The 14,334-nt window shown below is 45.8% G+C and overlaps 2 protein-coding genes across 2 annotated transcripts in view; both read left to right on the top strand.

The window, feature by feature from the left end:
* The window catches only part of TARS3 (threonyl-tRNA synthetase 3), a 38,638-nt gene extending 37,512 nt beyond the window's left edge, over nt 1-1,126 (top strand). Inside the window, exon 19 of the mRNA XM_032469204.1 lies at nt 65-1,126. Within this exon, the coding sequence (XP_032325095.1) occupies nt 65-213 (149 nt within the window). The 3' untranslated portion in view covers nt 214-1,126. The remainder of the gene's footprint in view (nt 1-64) is intronic.
* Nucleotides 1,127-2,842: 1,716 nt separating this feature from the next.
* Nucleotides 2,843-13,382, top strand: TM2D3 (TM2 domain containing 3). Its single transcript, XM_032468900.1, has 6 exons — nt 2,843-3,001; nt 3,217-3,309; nt 5,072-5,229; nt 9,658-9,832; nt 10,551-10,626; nt 12,587-13,382. Exons 1-6 carry the CDS (start codon nt 2,896-2,898, stop codon nt 12,750-12,752), a joined length of 774 nt encoding a protein of 257 aa, XP_032324791.1. The 5' UTR covers nt 2,843-2,895; the 3' UTR covers nt 12,753-13,382.
* The last annotated feature ends 952 nt before the right edge of the window (nt 13,383-14,334 follow it).

The raw sequence follows: 14,334 nt of genomic DNA, 5'->3' as shown, positions 1-14,334 counted from the left end.
CTGCTGATTTAATATTTATAAATCATTGATTTAAAATCCGTTTATTTCCCTTTGTTTTCTGCAGTGGTTGGAGAAAAGGAAAAGGCAAATAATGCTGTAAATGTTCGAACAAGAGACAACAAAATTCATGGAGAGATTTCCGTAGCTTCTGCCATGGACAGACTGAAGAATCTCAAGACATCACGTACACTAAATGCTGAGGAAGAATTCTGATGTCCTTTCCTTGTACTCACTTCTCTTTAACCTTGCTTTGACCCCCAACAGTGCATTTTTCTTCGTTAACACTAGTACTTCTGAGAACTTTGGACCACTGTGGGGTCCACCGATGGGCACAGTGAGAAAGGAGACAGTGTGGGAATAGCATAAAAGTTAATTCACTAATGTCTGCGGACAACTTTTAATTTCCCAGATGTCCTGAGAGACTTAAATGGTAAAATGCTATTCATCAAAAGGGGGGAATACTAGGAAATGAGCATTATGAGATGTTCTTGTTAAAAGCTGTGATTTTCAAAAGAGGTTTCAAACAAAAGTCTGCAAAGCTCTTTGAATATGGGGGAAATTTATTTTCTAATAGCATTATGTCTCCGATATTTGTTTTTTTTTAACTTAAGTTTTACGGAAGTTCACACTGGAAATTTACCTCCAAAATCGGAGCCATTAATTTGTTTTAACTAACCAACAACCACAAAATAAGAAGCTAGTACTAAATCCTGGATTACTGACAAAGGATCTGAACTCAGATATTTCAGTTGTGCAGTCTGCTGTAGTATCCACTGTAGTTTAAGAGTTGCCTCTTAATGCTTCTGACAGTTGAACCTGTTTATCTCTAGAAAAGATAAATTCTCAAATAAAATGTGCTACATAGCGCTTCCAGTGTTTCAGCTATGAGTTTATACTATAATTATCTGCTCCCCTAAAGTTAAGTTACTTTTTTCATGGGATGACAGTCCACTGATTTATAGACACAAGTGGATGTCTGATTTTAACTGAAAGGAATACCTTACTGCTCAGAATCGAATTAAAGTGGCTTTATGCCAACAGAATTTAGCTACCAATCAAGGAGTATTGTTCGAGCGTTTATTTGGGTATGTGCTGTGGATTCAAAATAAATTTAAGACACACTGTCTCTTCCCTATGCATGTATCATTTAGTTAGCTTCCTGAAGAGCTGGTAAAACTGCAGCTGACCCTTGAACAACAGGGGTTTGAGCTGCACGGGCTCAAACATCCACTTACATATGGATGTTTTTCAACAGTAAGTAACCCGGGTACCACAGGATCCTGCCCGTGGTTGGCTGAATCTAAGGAGGTAGGACCACCCGTATGGGAAGAACTGGAGGAGGGCCCAGTGTAAGTTATATGTGGATTCTCCACTGCACCCCTAACCCCCAGGTTGTTCAAGGGTCAGTGTGCTACATATGAGACCCATATAATGCTGGAAGGTGCAAATCGTGCCTTACGATTTTTTAAGCTAACGTTTATTGAGGCCAAGTACTATTTGATATGTTTCTTTATTCACCACACGTACTAGTGAGGGAGTGGGGTGATCAGAGACTCCCACACCTGAAATGATTCTGTAGCGGGTGAGTGGGAAGAGGGAATCACGTCAACAGCCCATGACAAAGTGTGGGTCCCCAGGAGAGCGAGGGGAGAGGCTGTAGAGCCGCGCACTCTCCAGCTTGGCCTTCCCTGTGGAGGGGCTATTTTCGCCCTTCCTTAATCCAGGCTCCAGTCCCAGGATCTGCAGGCGGTGGGTGGGGTGGGGGGTGTCTAAGACCTGATCATTATAGCTCACGTGCAGCCTCTCCCAGTCCCAGGAATTTCCTTGGGAGTAACACGCATCTTTAAGGAGGCAGGATGTGCAGAGATGCTCACTGGGCACTGACGGGCTTGTGGGGAGTGGGGCTTGTTGTGTGTCACACAACGGGGTGGGCTGATAACAAGGGTTGGTAAAAGAATTTACCAGAGGTTAAATCTAAGAATAGAAAGGAGTTTATTGGGGTACACAGACAACAGCGGACCACACAGGCGAGGGGTTCCTGTGTAAGCACCAAAGGCCGGTTATTGGGGTTTTTTATAAGCTCAGGTCACAAGGTGCCTGATTGGCTTGTGCACAAGTCTCTGGTTGCAGGTGAGGTAAAAGGTTTAGGGTCTGTGAAAGGCAGTGGGGGGGGGGGGGTGACTGATAAGGTGGGCTGAAGTAAGCCAGCTTGAGCATTACCCAGGGCTATTTGTTAGGGGAGACAAACCCAGTAGAAAATGCACTTTATCTGTTGAGACATCACAGGCAGACAATGAGAGCCGAAAAATGGGGGTCGACATCAGTGGGCCCAACAGGGCCCTTGGGGCCACTTGGCACACCTGACAGTCCTTTTTAGTATGAAATTAACCAATTTCTCAATCTAGTGCAGAGCAGCATACACATCCAGGCACATGTAAATAAGGGCCAACTTCCCAAATTTGCCCGCCTTTGCTTGCAGACGCTTCCGGTGTGAAGTTTGTTCCCAGGTGACCTTCCCAGTCTTCACCTACGGGAGGAAAGGGCTCTGTCCCACTACTTCCTTCCAAACAAACTCTTCTCCATCAAACTCTTCCCTATAAGAGTCCAAGGGCGCCAGTGTCGCTGGAGGACCGAGCAGCCTCCCGGCATCGCGTCGCCTCCGGGGAGCGTGGGGACGGAGACCCGAGTGGGGACGGAGACCCACGTGGGGCGTAGAACCAGGAGCAGCTGCGACCCTGGGCCCTGGCTACCGGGAACGGGGTGGAGGGGCTGGCTGAACCTGCCCCCGACGCCCCGCCCCCGGCTCAGATCCAGCCTCTGACGCCCCGCCCCCCGATCAGACCCGGCCCCGACGCCCCGCCCCCGGCTCAACCCCTGCCGGCAGCCCGGAAGTGTATGCGCGCCGGCAAGATGGCGGCTGCGGCAGTCCAGGTTTGGGGCCTGCTCCGCCCGTGTCGCGCGCTGCTGTTCCTCTCGCAGTTCTACATCCTGTCGGGCGGTGGTGAGTTAGAGGCAAGGGTCCGCGCGGTGCCGGCCCAGGGGGCGGCGGGCAGTGCTCGGTGTCGTCCTGTGGGCCGCGGTCTGGGTTTCCGGGGCGGCCAGGCCGGCAGGCGTTCCGTGTTGACCACGGGGGCCGAGACGTTCGTGTCCCGGAGAACGTGTGTCTCCACTCGCAGGAGACGTTCATGTCCCGGATAACGTGTCTCTCGCTCGCAGGGGCCTTGGACGTGGAGCGCTCGCAGCCGCCGGCCCCGGCGGGGAAGGACCCGGGCCCGACACGCGCTTTCACGGTGGTTCCCGGGGCGGCAGGTACTGCGCGCCTTCTGTTCGTCTTAGAGCTCCCTCTCCTTTTCCACAGCTTTTCTTTTAGAGTATGAAATCACTTTCCATTTCCCGAGTGTCTTATTTATTGTATTTTAGGTTATGTGAACTCATTGCAGAGATGGGCATTTTCTGTAGGCAGTCTTGGTATTTCAATAGCTTTTGACTTTCTGGCCTCACCTCTTTCTCCAGTCTCAGGCTTCTCATTTCCATCTCTTTATTCCTGTTTTTTGTTTCTTTGTTTATTCATCCATCTAGGTAACCTTCAACCAATGCTCCTTTTCCTTCGGAAAAGTTCCTGTATTTCTTATACCCTATTCCTGATGTTGCATGGTAAAGGCTCCCCTCCGCTGGGTGAAGTGGGAGGGTCCGGGAGAGACTGACACAGACTGGGCTCTGTCTAGGTCTGTTGGCTCTCCTGGGAGCTTGAGCAAGTTGGGCACCTTTGGGGGTTTTGGTTTTCTCATCTTTAAGATGGTGGGGGTAGCCTGGCCCTCTAAAGTCGTTCTGGCTTTGTGATTCTAAATAACCATCCTCCAGCCACAAGAGTAACAGGAACAAAAGAAAAATGGTATTTTATAGATTTGCCTACTTAATAGTGACTTCGAGTCAGACCACTTTAATTGACCATTAGTGTCTTTGCTAAATGGAACCTTTGTCTCTATAGTTTCATTATTTCAATGAATTGAAGCTGGCAGAGGTACCTTACTGATTCTGATTTGGATATAAAAGACTACTAGGAGGGGAGGAGGGTAGAGCTCAGTGGTAGAGTGAGTGCTTAGCATGCACAAGGTCCTGGGTTCAATCCCCAGCCCCTCCAGTAAAACTAACTAAAATAAATAAACCCAATTACCCACCCCCCCAAAAAAGTAAATTTTAAATAAATAAATAAATAATAATAAAAAAAGACTTCTAGGAGGCAGCCACATATGTGAGTTTAAAACATAGGTTATTTTATAGAGAAACGGTGAGAATTTTTGACTCTTTTGGGCATTTTTGAAAGCTCTTCCTCCCTGAGGTACCTGCATTTATTGAGGATACTATTTGCAATTTTGATCCTCTCTTATCTGATAGAAATATATTGTACTCCTGGCTAGGTTGGCTGGGAAAAAACTGCAAGCGACTGATTAAGTTACAAATATAGAGAACTGTTTTGAACTTCGGTAGGATGGAACTAAATATTATTTGAAGACTGTGGCTTTTTGAAGCACCAATGTGGGATAATGATGGAGTACATTTTCTAGAGTTGGTACCGTATTGTACTGATTGATTGAGTTAGTGGGTCAATGTGAATTCAAGGGGAAGGAACACTGGATTGGAAACAGATTTGGGTTCTGGTTCCAGCTTTGCCACTCCCTCTGTGATGTTGAACAAACATTACCATCAGTAAGCCTTAGTTTTTTCATCCTGTAACATGGTAGATTTTTTGAGGTCCTAATATATGCCCAGCCCCAAATTATATATGTTGTATGTACGTGATGTATATTATAGTCATTTGATTTGCGTGGTCATTTTATAGACAGTCATTAAATACTTTTTACTTAGCTGTCAAGCTGTTGCAGAAGGTCACACAGCTGGCTGGTGGCAGAACCCTGCTTTACTTGCAGGTGTCTCTGACCCCAGTCTGCTTTTTCATTCCAGGAGCGTGTGTTACTGCTGATGATCATGCCCCTTAACCTTAGAAAATTGTTTTCCTCTGTTGTTCTCATCTGCGTTGTAAGAGAGTACGCTTCTCTCTCACCTCTCACAGAAAGTACCGACATCCCACCTTATGTGATGAAGTGTCCCAGCAACGGTCTGTGTAGCAGACTTCCCGCAGACTGTATAGAGTGCAAGACAAATTTCTCCTGTGTCTATGGGAAGCCTGTCACTTTTGACTGCACGGTCAAACCTTCTGTTACCTGTGTTGTAAGTACTGCAACTTTCTTATTCTCAGTAAACTCAGGGTAAACCTTGAGTTATAAGTAGAGTTTAGCCCGGACTATGGGGGAAATTCAGAAAGAAAGTGCTCTGCTTTTTCTAAGCAATATTTTAGGCATAAAGTAAGACGGCTGAAATTTCCATTTCCAAAGTAAGGTTTGGTTGCCAGGGTTCAGACAGCAATTTTTGACGGAAGGATAAATACCAGAGTTATTACAAAAAAGTCAGAGGTAGAAAAGGCTCAGGTGCATCAGTTGTCACCCATTAGAAATGACCCTGCTACCCATCGTCACACCTGCAGCCTGTGTCTGGTAGTTTGACAGCCAGGAAGGAGCCTGGAGAGGCGTTCAGAGCTGGTGACGCCTGCGTCCGAGCAACTTGGCCAGGGCTCCTGGTATCACCGACTCCTGGGGACAGTCCCACACCTGCCCAGTGGAAGTAGGTCCGGGCGGCTCAGGTACCTGCATTTATTGACAACTGGACCAGGTAAATGATGACACACTTCATTGTTTGGGACCGCTGACTAGCATCTGGTGAGGTGAAGAGTAGAAATGAGTAATGCAGCAGTCTTCCACTCTTCCCTGCTGTCACTAACTGTGATTTATTAAGCTGTCTCTTGTTAAATGAGGGGATGGGCCCAGAGCAGCTTCTCCGAAAGCATTTCTGTGCCGCCCTCACTCTGGGAGATGGTCGAGGAGGAAAACCAGATTCCATACCACATCCTCTTGCAGATTTCCCTTGACCCAGAGAGTCTAGCCTTTCCTTCACTTCCTGGGACAGAGTGCCTTTCCCTGTCCCTTCTTTGGAACTTGGCCCACAAAGGGCTGGATTAGAAGGCTCTTTCTGTATTTCTCCTGGAGTCTGGGGTCATGAGAGGGCGTGAGGGTGGCTTCACTCTGGAGGGGAAACTTGGGAGAGTGTGTGTGGTCTCCGTGAATGGAGTTCTTGTGACTGAAGCGTCTGTCATTTACGTCTGCCAGGGTTCCCTTTCAGGCGCTCGCTGCCAGGGGTGGTCTTCCCAGCTCCCTCGAATTGTCCTTGGCTTTGTTACTGCGTCTGAAATAGTCGTCCTCCTGACACCCTCCTCTAGTGGCTAGACCTGTTTGAAGGCTTTTGAAGCCTCTTGGGTCTGGCACATACTAGGTGCATAGTAGGTGAAAAGGGAGAACACGTGGATGATCAAGGGGAGCTTTTCCAGAATCGGCCTCTTTTGTTGTTTGCCTCGGCTTCCTTGACATTCATCTCCCAAAACTGGTTGCTGAGTGCAGCTTAGTTCTCTATCTCTTCCTCCCGAGGTCTTTCACAAACAAGTGGTTCCATGTCATGGGAAATAGCAGAGGACAGGAAAAATGACAAAGGTAGAACAGTTACGGAGCTGAGGCAAGTTTCCGGATCCTAAGTCACAGCCTGGTGCGTCCTCACCACTCGGCTGAGACCTGCCCTTTTCCTGCCCCGAGCGTTCGTGTCACCCGCGCCCTGCGCTGGCCTGCAGGGGTGCATCCTGTCAGAGAGCAGGAGTGGTGTCTGAAGTCTGCCTTGAGGGAGGCTGGTGGTCTGTTTCTTCTCCAAAGTGAAGATCAGTAAAATACTGGCTCTCAAGAGCCCTGGGTCCTAGGACTGCTGCAGCCAGGTGATCTGGGACAGACCACCTGTTCTTTCCTTACCGAGTGACCGTCTGTGGTGTCCCTTCTCACAAAATAGGTTAGTGATTCAGGCAGAGATAATCCGCAGACATGGCAGGCACATGTGCAGACATTCAGCCTCTCCTCCCGCCCTCCCCACGCCAGTCCCTTTTTCCCTTTCTCCCTCTCACTTTATTTTGAACTTCAGATTAACAGAAAGAAATAGCTCTGCTATTCCTCCTAGTCCTTCTAGCTCTCCTAGTCCTCCTGCAGGCATCCTGAGTAGGGACTCACAGGCCCTGGGAGTCTCACCTGGATTACACTAGTCAAAGAAGTTATTTTATAATGGCCCTGCTAGGTATAGAAATAGACATGAGTGCAAGCACCCTGCAGCCCCTTTGGGGTCAGGTGTCTCCTGCTTCTGTTATCGTGGAGACCAAGCCAGTTGAGCCACGCTGGAATTGTGCTGGGCGGGAGTGTTGCTCTGTGTGTAACCTTTTGGACGAGTTCTGTGCTCTTAGTCAGACCGCGGTTTCACCAAGGGAAGGGAAACAAATCTTTTCACTACTCATGAGCTTTTGAAGGGGTCTGGACTTGTTTGTGGTGCGAAGACTGACTCAGCAAATGCTGGGATGCCTGGGAAAGGGTTGAACCCTGTTTTGTCCAAAATAAATTCCAGATCGATTTCAAAGATTTAGTGTGAAAAAATGAGACCACAAAGTACCAGAGAAAGCATGAGCTAGTTTGGTTATAGTTTCAAAAGAGGGAATATTTTCCTAAGTGTAAAATAAAATTTAGAAGCCGTAAAAGAAAGAATTGGTACATCTGACTACTAACAATTATAGATTTCTACATGACCTAAAAAAGCGTAACGGCAGAAGATCAATGGCAAACTAGGGAAAAGTATCTCTAGCACATATGACAAATAATGTGCTAGTATCCATAATGTGTAAAGATTTCCAAAAAGCCAGTGAGAAGATGACAATCCTGTAGAAAACTGGTGTTAGGACAGAAGTAGATGGTTCATAGGAAAGGAAATACAAACAGGCTTTCACACAAAGTTTAATTTTTCTCACAGTTAAAGAAATACAAATTAATGCATTTTTTTTGTCCTATCAGATTGGCAGAACAATCAAAACGTTTGGTGACACTTGGAGTTCTTGAGGGTATAAAGGACACTCTTATGTCTTGTTAGGGGATGGGTAGATTGGTCAACCTCTTATAGGCAATATACTTTAAATGTGAGACTTAACCTTTGACCCAGCAATTCCATATTTAGGAATGTATCTTACAGATACTATGTATTGCACGTAGATGCAAATAAACATGCCTAAGGTTATTCTTAGCTGCGTTGTCCACCCAGGCAAGATTGGAGACAGGGTAAATATCCAAGAAAGAACAATTTAATTTTTGGTTAACTGTGTAATGAAGTAAATACTATTAAAAATATTTAAAAGAACTAGGCAGCTCTAGAGAGATTTACTGATATCTACAGAATTAAATAAGTAAATAACAATGGGACATTAAATTTTTTAAAAAACCAAAGTATATGTGACGTAAACGTGCCGCTGTATAGAACAGGATCCCTGGAAAGCCAGAGCAGGTAAGCCGAGCTTGCTGCTGGGCCCAGCTGGGCTGGCCTCCTCCCTGCTTTCCTGTTGTGTGGGAATTTGTGCCTCGTACTCTTATTACCTAGTTTTAAAGAACAGTTGGTAAGAAATGAATGTTACAAGTTCATTGCTCGGAATATGCAGACGTTTAAAGCAGTATTGCTTAAGTCAAGTGATACCTTACCTAGCTTTGAATATTATCCATAAAAGCAGTTTTTCATTAATCAAAAAAATTAATAGATATGATACCTCCAGAGGTGATTGTGTGACCATTTTAAATGATTTTGAAAACTATTTAGAGCAATCTAATGTCAGGTAAGAGGATACAAATCATCCTCAGCGTAATTCCACCTGTAAAAGTCCACATTACAGGAAGGAAGAAGGAAAGAAGGTGAAGAGTGGTGCTTTCTGAGAGGTTACACGTTTCTTCTGTAATTTCCAGATGTGCAGCATACGAGGACATGTGTGGCTCTCATAAGCAGACAGCAAAATAATGACTTTTAACATTGAAATGGAAAAAAACCTCTGGTTTCAAAAGCTTAGGGCCAGCAGTGAGCACTTGCTGAGCCTCTGCATGTGGTTCTTTTCCATGCTGAGAGTGACCTACTGTGGCCGCCTGTTGGTTGGTGACCTGCTTGTGTGACCGCCGTAACAGCCTGGGGTTCTGGAGCCTGGTGGAGCTACTGGGGGGGAGTTGGGACCAGGGAGCCTCGGGCTGGGGCCGGGCACCGGCCTTCTGCACAAAGCTTGCAGCTCAGTGACCTTGCACAGGTGGGCTCACTTATCCTTCCAGCTCCCAGGGCCCCCAGGGCTTTACCAAGTGCATTTTCCTTTTTTCTGTATTATAAAAGTACACATACTCATCATTAAGAATTTGGCCAGAGTGACAGTGATGAAATAATAGTCTTAGCATCCTGAGATAACCTTTGTTATCTTGATGTGGATTTATCTAGACATTTTTTCCTTGTGTATATATTTTGGGGTGTGTGTTTATGATCATAGGGTCGTACCATGCACGTTTGTTGTGCATACATACTGGTTTGGTACTTGTCTTTCTGCCACTTCCTCCTAGGTCATAAACGTAAGTATTTTAGAAACCTTGTGCCATGTGGCTGTAGAGTCTTACCGACATGTTAACCAGCCACTACTCTGTGACTGAAGAGTCCGTGTCCTTTGGTGTGTAGGATCAAGACTTCAAACCCCAAAAGAGCTTCGTCCTCAACATGACTTGCAGATTTTGCTGGCAGCTCCCGGAAGCTGATTACGAGTGTTCCAGCTCCACCAGCTGCATGACAGTGTCCTGTCCTCGGCAGCGCTTCGCCGCCAACTGCACCGTGCGGGACCACGTCCACTGCCTGGGTGAGTCACGGTCTGCGGCGCTGCTCTAAGCTGACTCAGGGAACTAGTGAGAAAGTTGAGGATTAAGTTTTAATTGTCTACTCAGAAACGTTTATCAGCACTTTTCAGTTATGCCAGGCCTCATCAGTAAACTCAGTGAACTTAAAAAAAATCCGGCAAGTTTTAGGCTTTCCTAGTTAGTCCTTTTCTGTTGTAAGAACTCTTTCCCTACACCAGATTCATAATTTCCTGTATTTCCTTTTAAATGTTGCCCATTTGGCCTTTCACATTTAGGGATTGGTGTTGGTGAGGGGGTGAGGCAGATTCAGGGTGGCATACCCCGTGGGTAGCCGGTAGTCCCAGGACGGGCACTCGGCGTGAGCCTGCGTCCACAGGGGTGTCTGTGCAGCATCGTTTGTCTGTCTCAGCTCCACGCTCTCTTATTCCCTCTTCGCTTATCTGCGTCCTGATAGCATATGGGGCATTGCACGTCTTCAAGCTGGGATCCTTAGAAAACTGAACTAAATGTCAAATCTATGCTTATAGGTGGTATGGGCTTTCTTTTTACCACTCGTTGTAGTGAACGTTTATTTTTGTAAGATTGTCTTTTTAGATTGTAAATTACAAGGTCTCTAGTTACACGTTAATCTCTGTGTAAGAGCATTTTTATACCATGTTTCTATGCAGACTGTTATTTTTATACCATGTTTCTATGCAGACTGTTTTTCCTTTTTTTAAGGTAACCGTACTTTTCCAAAAATGCTGTACTGCAATTGGACAGGAGGTTATAAGTGGTCGACTGCCCTGGCTCTGAGGTAAGCTCTGTTACTAGTAGACTAGAGATGCCATGTGGATTTCCTTGGGATTGGTGGAGTCTTCCAGATGTTGAGCTCAGCCAGTCTCCTCCCTCACCCAGATCCTGCCATGTGTGTTCCATAGACGGTGAAACATATTTAGGCTTCAGGCCACCACCCTCCGTGGAATTCAGTAACAGGTTGCTAGCTTTTCTCCCAAGACGCCTGCACATTGTAGAGATGACTTCATTGAGTCTTTACCATGGGTGATTAGAACCAGTCAGTGTTTCCCATCCTGAGTGCACCATGAATCAGTAAAGTGCTATGTACTGCTTCAAATGAGTAGGCTTATGATGTATATTTTTAATTTTAAGTAACTTTTTTCTTTATTATAAAAATAATACATGCTCAGGGGGAGGGTATAGCTTAGTGGTAGAGTGAGTGTTCAGCATGCAGGAAGCCCTGGGTTCAATCCCAGTACCTCCATTAGTAAATAAATAAGCAAGCCTAATTACTCCCCCCCAAAATACATGCTCAGTACTGAAAACTAGAAAAAATGGAAATCACAAAGAAAAACATTAAAAATCACCTGTAACTCCATCATGCATATATAATTATAGATATAATTTTTACATTAAAATGTGCTTGTATTTGTTAAACTTTTCAGCAATTCAAAAAAATATTGTACCAGTTCTTCCCACCAGAGGAAGGGCGGGTGGGTGCTGTTTAAATTTCATTGATTAAAAACTTGTACATCTGCTGTGGAAGGTTTAGAGCCTGAGACCCGTGACCTCCATGTGCCTTGTGCCATGGGTCGGGGCTTCTCAGCCTCGTCACTGTTGGTGTTTGGGCCAAATAATTCTTTGCTGTGGGGTGTCCAATGCACAGCAGGACATTTAGCTGGATCTCTGGACTTTACTTACTAGACGTTACCCACCCCCATACCCGAAGGTGTGACAATCAGAAATGCCCCCAGGTACTGGCAGGTGGCCCCTGGTGTCTGGGGCAGGGCTGGGGAAAGAGGAAGGTCCTGCCTGGCGGGAAATCACACCTGGAAAGTGTCCGAGGGTCCAAGATGGAAAATCTTAGGCAACGAGAATGAGATTCAGTCATAGCCACAGTCTTTGTCAGCAGTTACAACTAACAACTGACTTCTTAATAAACTTTTTATTTTGGAATAGTTTACAGAAAAGTTGCAAAGATAGAGGTCCTGTACACCGCTCACCTAGTTTTCTCCACATTGTTAACATCTGAAGTTACCATGGTATAGTTAACAGCTGACTTTTAGAAAGTAAGAATAGTTTTCTTCTCTGGGCTCAGCGTGGTTCTTTGAGAATATCTGCTGTGTCTGTGACACGCCAGCGGTTGCATCTCAGTGCTGGGGAAGGGGAGGGTATAGGTGAGCCCAGGTTGGACACATGTTCCTTATCACTGGAGCTGCGCCATGGGTGCTGTTCTCTTTGATTTTAACTTTTATATCAAAATTTTCCATAATAAAAACCTTAAAAGAAATATAATGAGAAGTTGTCCAAATACTGTTAGATCTTAGCGTCAGAAGGAACCTCACAAGTCATTTACTTCTAACACAAAACCTGTAAAGACGGGCGATGACAAGTTAGCCGACTTGATGGGGGCGGCCCGCTGGTGTCGCCTGCCTCCACGCTCCCACTTGGCTCTCCCGGACGTGCCGTCTTCAAGAGTAAAAAGCAACAAGCTCAGTTGCTTTTCTTGAAAAGAGAGCATCAGATTTCAGTCCAGCTAAAAAGTGTGTGTTTACATGTGACATCTAAATGATCTTCTTGCCCATGGTTACTTAGGGCTGTTAGTTTGTAAAATGGTCGCTTGTGTCCCGATTGAGAGATGTTTGTGCGTGACCATCCGGGCCCTCTCACGAATGCAAGTCAGCGCGGTTACTGGGCCTTTCTGGCCGCGGTGGCGTGGGTGGGCATTGGATGGATTCCAGGCCTGTTTGCCGTTGCAGCATCACCCTCGGTGGGTTCGGAGCGGACCGCTTCTACCTGGGCCAGTGGCGGGAAGGCCTCGGCAAGCTGTTCAGCTTCGGGGGCCTGGGGGTCTGGACGCTGATTGATGTCCTCCTCATCGGCGTTGGCTACGTGGGACCGGCGGACGGCTCTTTGTACATTTAGCTGTGGTCCTGTGCTTCCCAGAGGAGCCGGGCTTAGGAGACGTCCATTTGCCTGTAGGAATCGCTGTGCTGAGTGGTGCGTGTGTGTTTTTAATGTACAGCATCTGTACTGTGTCTGCCTTGATGAAGGTAAAATAAACAACCCTCAACCGTGCTTACCTGGAATTTATTTGCCTGAAATATATTTTTTTTCTGTGAAAAAACTTAGACTGACTTAAACTTGAAAAACAACCTGTGCAGCAACTGAAAATCTGTTCAATTCCTAGGCTTTGATTTTATGTTGGTCATGTCGGAGTGTATCGCTTGTATCTCGGCCTGAATGCAATCTGCCTTGAGAAGCTTTTCGGCTGTGATTACAGGACGTGGGATGTGTTTTTGTTCTTTAGCTAAATAATCTGCCTAAACGTCAGTCATCTGTAAGTTTTGAGATGTAATATGTATGTAGTCTGGTCTTTACATGTGACTGTTTGAAGTAAACTGCAGAACTTCTGTGCCTGGTTGCCACGATTTGAATTTTGTTAGTAATATAAAAGGTCATGAGAGTCCTGGAAAATCAATAAAATTACAAGTTCCTTGAAAAAGATTGTAGACTTTTTCCTGTATGTTTTTTATATTAAAATATAATCTTGAATAATCATAGCAACTTCCTTTTATTATTCAGAGGTAAAATGTTTATTTTTCAAGGCATTGCTGCACTGTAATAGATATACTCGTAATTGACTGTTTCATTAACACACAATGGACACGTTTAAAACTGTTTCAGTGGGATAAATGAGTCTGTAGATCTGTTGTATGCCCTTTTTTGAAGGAAAAACACTTACTAATCCAAAATGGGTTTGACTCATTATTTCTTTTGAAACATTTACAAATTCTTACCATTTTCCCCTTGAAATTGGGTATCTGAGTATTAACTTTTTAAACATCTGTGTTGAGAGCTAGAAGACTTAACCAGCGTGTCAGATCTTTAGCTAGAAAACATTTGAGAATATCTCCATACATCTCGGGTGACAAAAACATACTTTCTTCACCAGATTATGAATCACAGTTCCCCCTTTTGAAGGGGCACTGAGCCACTTCAGCATGATAACTTGCCATTTTAGAACAGGCTGCTTTTGAAGAACAAGGCTCTCATCTGCGCAGGTTGGTCCCGTTGAGTAACAGATCCAGCTCTGGGCACTAGGTGGTGCCTCCCCATCGCGTCTGCTCTCCCAGGATATTTCCAGAAGCAGCCAGTCTTTACTTGTTTTTTCCCCTGGAGCAAGAACGCTGCCACTTCCAGGTTGGCAGCCCCATTTGCACGGGCCTTTCTTCTCTAGAGCAAACACTTCCTCACCTGTCACAGGTGCGTGAGACTTGGCACAGCAGGTCTTCAGAGGAGGACCTGTCCCTGCAAGGAAGCAGCCTCTGTGCTAACGATGGTGAAGATTTGCCTGGAATCTCCTTGCTTAGCTCTGCGGTGAGGAGGATCTCCACGGCTGAGATGACACACCGGGAGGTGATGGGAATTGCTCTCGGTCTTCACAGGGAAGCTGTGGTCCCAACCATTGACCATCTTTATGGCTTTGGGGCCTGAGTTAATTAAT

This window comes from Camelus ferus, chromosome 27 (genome assembly GCF_009834535.1).
Source record: "Camelus ferus isolate YT-003-E chromosome 27, BCGSAC_Cfer_1.0, whole genome shotgun sequence".
In the NCBI taxonomy this organism is placed as follows: Eukaryota; Metazoa; Chordata; class Mammalia; order Artiodactyla; family Camelidae; genus Camelus; species Camelus ferus.
Note: the sequence above shows the minus strand (reverse complement) of the source record. Positions and strands in the feature narration are given on the sequence as shown.

What these genes read in the sequence shown, in the direction of transcription:
- TM2D3 (XM_032468900.1), top strand. Translation starts at nt 2,896, where the DNA reads ATGCGCGCCGGCAAGATGGCGGCTGCGGCAGTCCAGGTTTGGGGCCTG. An exon ending in GGACCACGTCCACTGCCTGG is followed by an intron (nt 9,833 to 10,550) that starts GTGAGTCACGGT and finishes CCTTTTTTTAAG; the next exon opens with GTAACCGTACTTTTCCAAAA. An exon ending in TCGACTGCCCTGGCTCTGAG is followed by an intron (nt 10,627 to 12,586) that starts GTAAGCTCTGTT and finishes TTGCCGTTGCAG; the next exon opens with CATCACCCTCGGTGGGTTCG.